General features: G+C 38.6%; 1 protein-coding gene across 7 annotated transcripts in view; it reads right to left on the bottom strand.

Moving 5' to 3' along the window:
* The window catches only part of CAB39 (calcium binding protein 39), an 82,119-nt gene that overhangs the window by 54,877 nt on the left and 13,411 nt on the right, over positions 1-13,831 (bottom strand). For 2 of the 7 annotated variants that reach the window (XM_036255033.1, XM_036255034.1), the window contains exon 1: positions 3,539-3,627. The exons of 2 other annotated variants lie outside the window; for them this stretch is intronic. Coding sequence is in view for 1 of the 5 variants with exons in the window: in XM_036255030.1 (XP_036110923.1) it covers positions 648-704; positions 2,909-2,950 (99 nt within the window). In the remaining 4 variants the exon portion in view is untranslated. Of the gene's footprint in view, positions 1-647; positions 705-2,908; positions 2,975-3,538; positions 3,628-13,831 lie in introns of those variants that run through there. 3 more of the 7 variants (XM_036255030.1, XM_036255031.1, XM_036255032.1) reach the window with 3 other exon arrangements.

Raw genomic sequence — 13,831 nt, 5'->3', positions numbered from 1 at the left:
GAGTAACTAGAAAATGAGAGGTGTGCTGTAGAGAGAACTTAGAGCATTTTGAACAGTGCAATCAAATGTGTTAATATATAAATTACCAGCACCACAATAGCCTGTGAACTGCCTGACAGCAAGAGCTGTACATTCGTATTCAATCTGTACAATTAGCATAGTTGGCGACTGAATTCATATAAAACTTATCCAGTTGTGCTCTGGTTACAGACTTAAAAAATGAACCTTGGGGGAACTGATTCCATCGCAGGACCACCTCAGTTATCCCCCAGGCATCCCAGCTTGTCACCATCCCCTTTTAAGAGTGTTATTTCAAATTGGTCCCTATACTTCATATGTGAACCGACCAGCCAGGACTACCTATCCCTGTATTTCATAAATATAGTTTTAAATTCCATTAATAGTTGTGATAGTCACACTACATGGCTGTTTTCTATTAAACTACTTGATTTACGTCTTCTCCACATACTCCATTAGTGAACCACATCTCCACCTATTATTTACTATTGTACTTTGGGACATACATGCAGGACTGAACAATTATTTCTATTTACTTGCTTCTGGTTTAGATTCACTATACAGTATGCCATTAAATTTTTTTCTTAAATCTTGACTCTGTTGTCCAGTGTATTATTAGTGCTCCCTACCAGATTCCTGTCCACTGCAAATCTGATCAGCAAATCACACAGGTCTTCCTTTACTCCCTGTTAAATGCACAAATACAGAAGCTTTCCGTTAAAGCCTACCATGAATCTCTATTGTGTGTATAGTCATTTAAACAACCACAAAGGCGCTGGCTGGTTTTGCTCAGTGGTTAGAGTGTCGGCCTGCGGTCCAGAGGGACCCGGGTTCAGTTCCCACTAAGGGCACATACCTCGGTTGCAGTTTGTCCCTAGCCCCGGTTGCCTCATGCGGGAGGCAGCCACTCAATGTGTCTCCTTCACGTTGATGTTTCTTTCTCTCTCTCCCTCCCACTATAGCTGAACAAAAAATGGAAAAATGTCCTCGAGTGAGGATAAAAAATAAATAAATAAACAACCACAAGGACACCAAGCCACCTAACTGCATCACCACTAGCAGTGATGGCTTAAAGATTTCTGATCTCATGAGATACATATATTCATATATAAAAAATAAGTATAACCCCCCCCAACACACAAAGTATCACCAAACAGCACTTATCCTTACTATGTAAAATCACACTGAAATTCTCTATTCTGTGCCCTTCTATCCTAGTCCCTTGTTCCCTTCCCTCCCTTTAAAAATGCTAGTCAGAGCCCAGTAGGCTGATTTTTGTTTGTTTAATCCTCCCCTGATGATATGTTTCTATTGATTTTAAAGATAGAGGAAAGGAGAGGAGGAGAGAAACATCAATGTGAGAGAGAAACACTGATTGGTTGCCTACTGGATGTGCCCTGACTGGGGTCTGAACCTGCAACCTGGTTATGTGACCTGACTAGGAATCAAATCTGAGACCCTACAGTGCACGGAATGACACTCCAACCAACTGAGCCACACTGGTCAGGGCTAGGCTGACTTCACAACCAACTGATAGGATGGAACCTGCAATTTGAAAACATTTAAAATAAATTTGAGTAGCTCTTTTATTAATGACAGCAATCTTATTCACAATGGTGAACTTCTCAAATTATCACAAGGCAAAAAGATTTCAGCATGTGGTTAAGACTTGAAATTATAGTTACATATTACAAAGCAGTATTTAGAAACATCTGTAATACATAACTAGTTAACTAGTTTCTGTGAGTATTGTAAAGGCCCTTTATCAATATAGATCTGCCATCTTTATTTAATCTTCACTGATTCATTCACAGATACTCTAAGGAATTAAGAGTTACATTATCACTCTGGCCGGTGTGGCTCAGTTGGTTGGGTGCTGTCCCTTGCACAGAAGAGTTGCCAGCTCAGTTCCTGGTCAAAGCACATACCCAGGTTGCTGGCTTGATCCCCAGTAGGTGACATGCAAGAGGCAGCTGATCAATGTTTCTCTCTCTCCCTTCCTCTCAAAGGAAAAAAAAAAATCAATAAAAATATATTTTTTAAAGTTACATTATCATAGTTTTAGAACTGGTTTCAAAACATGAATTTAAACTATTTCTTTACAAATCAGCACTGTATTTTAACAATATGAATGGTTAATGTCTATTTTAAAATGTGAGAAGCCTTTAATCTTCATGGATGAAATTATAAATCCATTTTTCTTTGTTACATTTACTACTCACTTTGCCACAAGGTTATGTAAACATAGCCAATATGATCATGAGTAAACATGGCCTCGCCCACATTTGGTAAATAAGAAAAGCAAATAGCCAATTCTGCTCTTTAAAAAAGATAACTCCTCTGGATGCTAGAAGTCAATGGGGCAGTCTCATAACAGTTCTGCAGGCAGAAAAAAAAGGCTTTAAACCTAGAATCCTATATCCAGCCAAACTGGCATTTGATTTTGAGGGTAAAGCGAAGATATTTTTTGATATTCAAGAATTCAGAAAGTTTATTTCTTGTGTACCCTCTTTGAAAGAATTACTGGAGAATATAGTTTAGCAATCTAGGGTGAGTGTAAACACATACAATATGTATTTTCTCCCTGCACCAAAAATCAACAAGGAAAACTAGAAAATAAAACACCACAATTTTATCCAAGAAGGATGTTCAAGAGAAGGCTATTTGAATTTAATTATTTACTGTAATGTAAATTTTAACTCTTATTAAACTTTTTTCCATTAAAAAAAAGATAACTCCTTAAAAAGAATGCATAGCTCAAACATTAACTGTAAATAAATGACAAATTTGAAACAAAGTTCAAATATGAAAAAAAAGCCATTAGAAAACATTTTATGTGTCAAATAAGACAAATTAAAAAAGAAAATGCTGTGGTTCTAAAAGGTTATACCTGAAAAGGTGAAATGATTTTTAATATTTTCCTTTTAGTCATGCCGATGAAGAACCATAGAGTATTCTGTAAAACAATTTTCTTTTTTAAATTTACAATCTTAAAACTCATTTCTAGAGGATCAGATGTAAACCTGGAAAATAACTCTCCTTCAAGGTCCCAGCTGCTATTTCTGCTCTGGCTAAACGCCCACAAAAGCACCAACATGCCACAAACCAGCCTAAGCTAAAGCACCATAGTTGGAGATTTGAAGGTTTGTTTTCTTTTTAAACTGCTCAAAGGCCACCTTGTGGTGCTATTTAGTGTAAATAGACTTTTTCCAGCAGAAGTATTTAGAGTCACAGAATAAACAATTACATGGCCCTGTAGAGAATCACGTGGAACATTGTACCCAGGGAGGATTTTTCTGAGACTTCTAAACAGTCAATGTATCCTGTCCACCCCTCCATGCTGACACACTAACTGGCATACGGAATCCTGATTCTGGGTTGAGAAAAATTCTAATGAAATAATGAGGCTATAAAAGATTTCATTTTGGTGAATGAGGTGATAATCCTATCCACTTTGTACTGGACTGTTCACACCTGAAATAATATATTTATATCAACTAAGTTCCATGAGGACAGTGACCTGTTTATCTTGTTCATCATTGCAGTTCAGTTTCTGGCACACAGTAGGTGTTCTAAAATGAAGATCTGTGGCTCTTCAGAGAGTTGTTCCTTGAAAGAGGTATTTAAGTTAAGAATAAACATAGTTGGCTTACTACTCAGAGGTAAAGAATTTAAACAGCAGGTTAAAAACCATTTTAACAAGTGATGGAAGGAGACTTGGAGTGGTGAACACACAATATACAGATGATGCATTATAGAATTATACACCTAAAACCTATATAATTTTATTAACCAGTTGCACCCCAATAAATGCAATTAAAAATGCAAAAAAAAAAAAAAAGCAAATAAATAAATAAAAGATTTCATTTTGGAAGAAGTAACTGAAACTCATTTGTCAGATGAATGACATGATCAAATATCAAAGTTCTAGCTTGCACTTTTGGAGGAAAAAAGTTCCCAATTCTATAGCCAAAACTTAGCTTGCGGACCAAAAGATGTGGTTGTGTTTCATCGTGTGGTGCACATTCACTAGGAGTTGTTCCAGGACTTTGAATACAGCTGTGACGTGAGACAAGGCGCACACACACAGGAAGACTGAAATCTACAGAAGACTAATGCATGCCACCAGACTGTGAAAGAGAACCCAAAAAAAGTGATCTGGGTAGCAAATTCGGAGGATAGATTGGGCATCCTATACTGAAGGCCTCAGACTTCAACAGAAGAGATACTTCTTTTTTTTCTTTTTCTTTTTTATCCTCACCCGAGGACATTTTTCCATTTTTTTGTTCAGACAGAGTGGGAGGGAGAGAGAGGAAGAGAGAGAGAGAGAAACATCGATGTGAAGGGACACATCGAGTGGCTGCCACCCGCACGACCAACCAGGGCCGGGGACAAACTGCAACCGAGGTACATGCCCTTAGCGGGAACCGAACCCGGGTCTCTCTGCACCGTAGGCCGACACTCCAACCGCTGAGCCAAACCAGCCAGGGCAAGAGATGCTTCTTGAACTGTGTTTTGTATACAGAATACATTTGGATAAGAGTCAGAAAATGTATTATAATTGACTAGAGAGCTGTATGCAACAATCTAAACAATCATAAGGAAACAAAAATTATTTTGTAATTTCACCAAACTTTAGTGGGGTAATAAAGTATTGAGCAAGAAGGAAGGCAGAAGGTGGTGAAAAACTACCATAAACCCAGTTCTGTTTACAGAGTAACCACATGCCTTCATTTATTGCTGGAAGAACATTCCACACTTTATGGAGGGTGCTTTCCAGGTGAGTGCTGACATCACAACAAGGGAAAATTTGCTTTTAAATCTGAAAGCTGTATCTAAAATGCACAACAAACACATCTTATATCCAAGGGAGTATACAAAGTTAAATTTTAGGTAGAGGCCCCAAAGCATTCAGAAGAGCTACAATGGATACATTTACTTACACTAAAAACTTATTTCCTCCTATAAAAATTTTGAACATGACATTTCATTTTTCCTTTACTATTTCAGCAGAATGCTACTACCTCAAGTGAATGTGATGACTAAACAAAATATTTGTGGAAGTGTTCTGTATTCTGCAAAAATGCGTATACATAGACATCATTTCTGTGCAGGTCTCAAAAATCTACCTTCTTGGTTTTTAACCTGATCTCCCAAATGTTGAGGTTATTGTTAACCATGTTACCAACCTGTTAAAATCTTACTAGTTCAAACAGGAAGTTAACGTTAATTAAAATTAGGTTTTCTATAGGTGTTCTTGAGCATAGTGGAGTGCATAGATTGAGCTTGTTACTTAAAAGTGGGAGACTGGTGATTCAGGCTTTGAAATTTTTCCAGACTAAAATGACATTAGCCATGAATTGGACAGTGGCTTTTAAAACTTGCTATAAGGTCTGGAGCAGGTGAGGGTCCATCTCCTCTCCAGCCCAAACACCTCACTTCCATCAGTTTTTCACATTTGGGCTTCTATGTCAGAAATTTAATAAATTTTAAAAAACTATACTTTATGATATAATACACTATCCATTAAATGTCTGCATGATGCCCTGGGTGGTATGGGTGAGCTGGATGAGCATCAATCATCCTGTGTACTGAGAGGACACCAGTTCAATTCCCAGTGAGGGTACATATCCAGGTTGCTGGCTTGATCCCCAGTACGGGGTGTGAAGGAGGCAGTAAATAGATATTTCCCTCCTCATTGATGTTTTTATCTCTCTCTCCCTCTCCCTGAACTTAATAAAAACATATTTTAATTTTTTTCCCTTTATTGATTTTTTAGAGAGTGAGGAAGTAAGAGGGAGAGAGAAAGAGAAACATCAATGAGAGAGAACATCGATTGGCCACCTCCTGCATGCCCCCCACTGGGAAATCGGACCTACAACGGACCTACAACCTGGGCATGTGTCCTGACTGGGAATGGAACCGGCGACCTCCTGGTACATGGGCTGATGCTCAACCACTGAGCCACAACAGCCGGACAATAAAAACATATTTTAAAAAAATGCAGTCCTGGTTCAGCTCTTCAATTTTCAAAGGCAAATATTATACTGCTACCACCAGCTCAGCTAATTGCTAAAGCAGAGTGGTTATCTGGACTTCTCTGGTACCAGTTATAATAAGAAGTTCAATGGTATGAATAAGTATAGAGCATCGAAAAAGTAATGATTAAATTGCACTCCAGCCTTGTATTATTGTTTATGTCTTGTACTAATACCTTAAACTTGAACTCAGATACTTCACTTTTGCAGACTCTATAGAGAATTGAAGAGACAAGTAAACTAAGGACCAGAGACTGCATTACAAAGGATCCGCCGGGTCCCAAGTCCTGGAAAAATTATGCTTCTCCTAAGTGGCTGGTTTGTTTTTTATTTCACGAACACAGTCTTAGGAATTGATCTTGCTTTCTTCTTCGTTCTGGCTAGTCAAATTCAAAGCCAAATGTGTGGTCCTCACCTACTCAGTATAAAAGACATGCATTTATTTTATTTGTGTATTAGTTTTGCTCCAGGAATCATTTTATTTTTTTCTATTTTTCCTTTATTTTTTATCTAATTATTTGGGGTAAGGAGGATGGGACAGAGGGGAAAGAAAAGAGAAGAAGAATACCCCTAATTTTTTCCATTTCCCTAAAATGGAAGATGAAGAACATGAAAAAATAACTTGCTAATTTTAGTGTGAGAGTACAGTATGGCTTTTAACCTTACTACCATGACAAATGTGTTAAATACTGCAAGAACTAATATGTCACTTTTCTTGCTCAGGTAGAAATAGGTAACACAGCCAAGGAGATATCCTAAGTCTAACAGGCAAAGTATATCAGGAAATCAACATGTATGGTGTACAGTAAAATAAGGTACTTCCATCATTTTCTTCAGAGTCAAATAATTTCTATGTGTAGAGAGCAATGGCCCGGGCCTCTTTTGCAGTGAGAGATGGTCATCACAGCTCCTCTGTCTCCCAAGAGCTCCTACTCCAGTGTGAAATGCCTGTCTAGTCCCTTTCATCCTCCTTTCTGGTAAGGATAAATTAAAATACTTCCAAGTTTATTCAACATATTTTTCAAGACCCTGTTATGTGTGAGGCATTACAGACATTAAGGTATAAATGGCTGCCTTGACAGAAAAATATTTTTATTTATTTTATTTTATTTTTCTCTTTTTTTGTTAATCCTCACCTGAGGATCTTTTTCCATTGATTTTTAGATAGAGTAGAAGGGAGGGAAGGGGTGAGAGAGAGAAACACTGATGTGAGAGAGACACATCGATAGGCTGCCTCTCGCACAACCCTGACTGGGGCTCGGGGCAAAACCTGCAACCTAGGTATGTACCTTTGACCGGGAATAGAACCTGAGACCCTTTGGTCTGCAGGCCGATGACTGCTGAGCCAAACTGGCCAGGGCCAGAAAAATATTTTTAAACCAGTTATAAAAAATATACTCTTGAACTATGGTTAAAAAATACCACTCATAAATTAATAGCTGGGCTGTACTTTCAAACCTCTTTCCTATAGGCTACTCCAGTTTCTTCTAGGAAATTAGGGAAACAAGAATATGACTGGGGGTGAGGACACTGGTGGGAGGAGGCGGCATGCAAAGGCCACAATGTAAACAAACTGAGAATGATGAGATAAAGCAAAATGTTACCCAATCAACAAATACCGAAAGCAGATTAACAAAGCAGATCAAGATTCCACCCCTGGGTAGCAAACATTCCAGTCCCTCCTTCTGTATTTCTGGGACTGCTGAGTGAAGGTTAAGTGCAGTGGCTTTTTAGTTAGGGGTGGATTCCTTTGGGATCCTGTGCTCCAGTCCTTTACAGACCCCTCTGGACCCTGAGGATATCTATGGCCAGAGAAGCTAGGATGGAGCCTGCTTCTAAGGCTGAAGTGAGGGCTAAAAGACAGCATAAGAATAGGAGGAAATATGTGGCCTCAGAGCAGACAAATAACCAAGAAGTCCATCAGACGTATATCATGGACACCTAAACAAATCAGATAGGAGGATGAGAACCCCAACAATCCTCACAGGTGGGAAGGTCATGGGGTCACTCTACAGTCGTCCCTCGCCACTTTGCGCTTCCACTGTACCGCGGTTTTTTCAAATAGTGTGTGTGTGTGTGTATTTTTTTCAAATATAGTATAGTATTTGAAAAAACCGCGATAGTGAGGCTGTGGGAGTGGAAGCGCGAAGTGGCAGGGACGACTGTGCATAAAGAACCCTACTTCGCGGAAATGCATTGATCAGGGTGGAGTCTGGAACGGAGGAACCGCGATACACGAGGGCCGGCTGTATACTGCTTCCAGCACCACCTCCTCCTGGCAATTGCCCCCACCCTGACACACACCCTTAACACAGCTCTAATGGGAAGGGCAACAGTCCTATGAGAACCATACCTCTGCGGGACCCACCAAAGAGACCTAGAGCAGCAGACAGGCCTCCCTCGTATTGAGGGGCTGAAGCCCCAGGAAAGAATACTTGTGAGACCCAGGCCAGCTTTTCTACCAGTTGGAGAAAGCTGGTCGGCACAGGGAGGGCACAGGGAGGACAAGGTAAGCAAGCAGAGAAATGCAGTAGCTACTAGCTAGTCACAAAGAAGTTTGTGTTCCCGGTTCCAGTTGTGGGTGACACCCAGGTGGGTCTCTGCCTTTTCCTACACCTTGAGGTAAACTTTTACTAAATCCCTGCCTTGCTGACAGAAACAAGCGAGTTCCAAGTACCACAGGGGCTACCTCCTGCTAGGTTCCAGTGCTCTGTCCCACAAAGGCAGCTACAAAAGGGTAGGGCCCAGACATCTGTCCTCGTGACCTTTTAGAGTGCCCAACCTGGCCTAGCGAAGACTGAGCACAGCACCACCTGTTACTCGCCTATGTACTCTGCATACCTACTTTGGGGGATTGGAAGTGTTAAATGTGTCATTAAAGGACAAAGGGATAAACATTAAGAAAAAAAAAGAAAAGAAAATGTGAAAACAGACATGTATGTTTATTCTCACAAAATGAGAATAAAGTTCAAGACTATATAAACAAATAAAAACTAAATGCAGTTTTCTTTCCTAGCTATCCTAAACTGAACTCTCAAGATGATCTTTTGAAACTTCTGATTTTTCTCTTGGATACAGTTGCTCTACAACTTGGAAGAAATATGGAAAATTAAGTATAAAGAATTAAAGATTACATAAATATGTAAGTGTATGAATACTGCTATTATTATCTCCCTAAACAGTCCTTTCTGAGAGTTATATGGCACTCCGATACAACCATTCTCTTTCTTCAATAGTCCCTGAGAAGCTATATATGAGTGAATTTAGTATCCCAGGTGAAAACAGTGTTTACATTTAGAATTTCTCCTTGTCTGACTTGAGGCAAGGCAGAACATTTTTGAGTTAGAACATCATAGCTTTCACTCAGAGAGAAAAGTCACAGCAATCTACTAAAAACCCTTTTGGATCCAAAGAAAGACTAGCTAGTGCTACGTGCCCCCAAATCAAGTGATTACGGGGAGAGACACCTAGAATCTGACAGCCAGCCTTGTACCTTAAACATCAAAGAATGAGAGAAGGGAATCAAAAAATAATTTTGCAATTGCTTAGTGTTACATAAGTTACCACCCAAACCAGGGCAATCGGGAATAAAGGGGGACACAATGAATAATTATGTGGGTACAACAGGCATAAACCTAGACTTCCCCTGGAAAACCAGGACATGTGGTCACTCCTATTAAACTGTGGCTATCTTGCCTCCCCTACAACCAGGCAACTTTTCTGTGCACGTAAACTACTTCATTTCCCTGCTCTACCAAGGGCAAAGCACTCTCCACTTAGAAGAGAGTCTACCAGTGTCATCTGCATATAAATATTTGTTAGTAATCATGAAAAGTTAGTCTCTCTGGGCAGTATCTGGTATTTCAAATCGGCAAACATCTACAATTCACTAGGTTTATGAAGGAATATGCCCATGTCAGGGAATAACTGTAACTCCTCAAGCTCTCACCAACTACTCTTTGCTCCAGGCCAGGGGGTCAGTGAGTTGCCAGTTCCCCTATAGGCACACGCTTACATATTGTCATGATTCATCCTATACTGTTCCCATTGCTGAATAGATCAGAACACGCTGATCTAATTTCCCCAACAGCCTAGTATCTCAATTTGAGCTCCCCCAACCCCCACTGAACCCTGGTTTATGCATCTTTGTATTTGACAACTATAAAAAATAACATTTCATGGCCACCCCTGGAAAGCAAAGGTAATCTTCATATGCTGTCCACAAGCTGGGATACTAAAGGTAAACCAACAGAGAGAGAGTGCATTTGAGTTTTAAATGAAGGTGAGGTGTTGGGTGGCTCCTAAAACCCAAGCACGGTCTTAAGACTAACTGATACACCTGACACTGAAACTCTGAGCTCCCTGCAACAAGACAACTTCACAGGGCTATCAACTCTCTCCTTCAACCACGAGGGTTTTCTCAGCAAGAACTCTACCTTCCTTAGGTTATATACTGCATCAACAGGTGTGTGCTGCATCCGTGCAGTGCAGCACCAACTGGAAAAAAATCTAACTTGCTCATAACAATCATGATTCAAAAAGAAATTATTTTTTTCTTCTTCACAAAAGCTAATATAGCTAGCTATTTAAAAATAACAGCTTTATTTACATATAATTTACATACCATTCAACTCACCTGTTTAAAGCATACCATTCAATGATTTTTAGTGTATTCATAGTTGTGTAGCCATCACCATAATCAAGAAAACAGCTAGATTTTTTAAAATTTATTTTCTCTATTGCTTTTAGAAAGAGAGGAAGGGAAAGGAAGAGATAGAAACATCGATAAGACAGAACATCGATTGGCCGCCTCCTGCATGCTCTCCACTGGAGATCGTGTCCACAACCTGGGCATGCGCCCTGAGCGGGAATTGAACTGGGGACTACTTGGTGCATGGGTCGATGCTCCATCACTGAGCCACACTGGCTGTGCTAGATTTTTTTTTACGGCACTGGAGATCACTTACAGTAAGGACGAAAAATATAAGTTATTTTATTTTTCTGTGCCTTACGTGAATTGAACATCTAAACACTGTATATATATTGGACCAAACAAGTTCCCAGAAAGGCCCAATGGACAGTACATGAAACTGCCTTATCTCAAGTCTTAATGCATACCTACTAGCACAAGCATTAGCACTTTAAAAGAAATCTCTACTTAACAGCCTCTGTGCATTGTTTATTTGCATTTATTTTATTTGGACACTATCTGAATTGACCGCTCACTTATCCAATGTTTTATTTTAACCTTCAATTTGTTTGAAAACAGCATGCGTTATGGGTTAAGAGCAAAAGCTCCCATCAGACCCAAGTCTGAATCCCAGTTCTGCTGTTTATTAGTTGTGTGCCAAAACCTTTGGGTAAAACATTTACCTCTGTGTCTCAGTTATTTATAAAATGATAGGAATACTGTTAAAATTTTAACATGAATAAAATGCCCAGGGTGGCATTTAAAATATAAAAAAAGCGGTTATCAGTTTCTGTGAGCTGTTACCATTCTGAAGTAAATATTAACTCTTTGTCTATCATTATGTAAAATTTTTTCACATATTTATCTTAGGTTTTTTCTTTCAGTCATTTGCTTCCTCATCCACAGATCTGAGAAATATTCATATACATGTTCTTCTTTCTACCTTATATTTTTTAAAACTCATTCTCGCACCAGATTTCTTTTCATAAAGGGTAGCTTAATTATCAAAATTGATTTTCCCAAAGAATAACCAATTGTCTATAGTTTTTTGGCTAAACAATCCTTCCTCTTTCCAAAGAAGGCATTTAGATGGTGAAGAGGCACATGAAAAGATGCCTAACATCACTAATTATCAGGGAAATAAACAAACATCAAAACCACAATGAGAATGGCTATCATCAAAAAGAAAAACAAGTCCTGGAGAAGACGCAGAGAAAAGGAAACCCTTATACACTGTTGATGGGAAAGTAAATTAGTGCAGCCACTATGGAAAACAGTACAGAGATTCCTCAAAAAATTATGACCCAGCTATTCTACTTCTACATATTTATCCAAAGAATACAAAAACACTCATTCAAAAAGATAACTGCACACCTGTTCATTACAGCATTATTTATAATTATAACAACAAAGATATGAAAACAACCTAACTGTCCACTGGCAGGTGAATAAAGATTATGTGGTATATTATGTAACAGTCATAGAAAAGATGAAATCCTGCCATTTGCAACAGCATGGATAGACCTTAAGAGTATCTGCTAAGTAAAATTAGTCAGACAGAAAAAAACAACCACCATATAATTTCACTTATATGTGGAATTAAAAAACAAACATACAACAATACAAACTCAGAGGCACACAACAGAGGGAAGGGGGGGTGAAGAGAGGATAAAATGGGTAAAGGTGGTCAATGTATGATGACAGATGGAAACCTGACTTTTGGTGGCGAGCACAATGTAGTATACATAATAATGCACATCTGAAACATATAATGTTATAAACCAACGTTACCTCAATTAAAAAACAAATCCTTCCTCCTTCCCCACCAATGTGTGATCTCACTTGTGTATGGTAACATTTACTGAGCTCCCTAAGTTGACTTTTTAAAAATCTAACTGTGCTCTCTGGTCAATAATTTAACTTGGGAAATTTTCTTGCCTAGCTTCATTCAGTCTTCATATTCAAGAACATGGTAACTTTCCATTCCTAAGTCTTTCTTCACTCAATTATGTTTATAATTTTCTTCATAGAGATCCTAAACATTTCACATAGATGCCCCCACCTTAGGCATTTCACATTTTGTTGCTTTAATGATATTTCCCCCCCAATATTTTTATAATCGGATGTTTCTAGCAAGAAAAAAATGCTGCCAATTTTTAAATATCTTTATGTGGTATACAGCTATCTTTCTGAACTCTTATTTTTAGTTTTTCAATTGATTGTTGGTTTTCCTAGTTTTAAGACTGTGGTATCGGCAAATATTGCTATTTTCCACCTTTTTTTCCACTAATTGTTATACCTTTTATTCTTGCATTGGCCAGGATAATACCAAATATCAGAAGTGTTATTGGGCATGCTTATTTCATTTTCGGATTCCAAGGGAATCTGTCAGTTTTCCCACTGGTAGATTATTTGCTGTTGGTTTAAGGCAGATATTCTTTTACCTCCTACAAGTTTTACAGAGCTCTGAACTGGGAGAACTGCTGAATTCACATCGTTATCTTGGCACATACTGGAGTGCAGCAGCATGAGTCTTCATATACATTGGTGCTGTACCATAAGGGCTCACAACCAGGCTCTGTGACCTTGGGCAGATTATCTTGGCCTAAATGTCTTCATCCATAAAATGAAGGTAATAACCACCTCTTTCTTAGGGTTGTTGTGAGAATTAACAGAGATAATGTACTAGAACAATGCCTGACGCAGTAAATATAAAGTGCTGCCTGTTATTTGCCCTCTAACTAAAAGGAGTTCCTATTTAATTAAACTTGCTGGTGTTTTACTTAGGATTTTCATGACTACTTTCATAAGTGAAATTAAAACACTTCTCTTCCTTTGCAATGTCTTATCAGGTTCCCTTTCTTCTATTTTATTAGGTTTCTAAGAGTTTATGGTAGCTTAAAACATGAACTTGGTATCTTTTAGTATTTTTCTAGGATCTAGAATAAATCAGAGAATTTATTGATTTTCCCCCCTAAAATTTAAAAGTAATTTCTTTATAATCCAGGTCTAGGGTACCCCTTCCTTTTTTGGTTGGGAAGCCATGGCCTTTCATATATATTTAGTATATTCCATGATTGACAAT

The sequence above is a fragment of the Molossus molossus genome, unplaced genomic scaffold (assembly GCF_014108415.1).
Source record: "Molossus molossus isolate mMolMol1 unplaced genomic scaffold, mMolMol1.p scaffold_m16_p_11, whole genome shotgun sequence".
Taxonomy (NCBI): Eukaryota; Metazoa; Chordata; class Mammalia; order Chiroptera; family Molossidae; genus Molossus; species Molossus molossus.
Note: the sequence above shows the minus strand (reverse complement) of the source record. Positions and strands in the feature narration are given on the sequence as shown.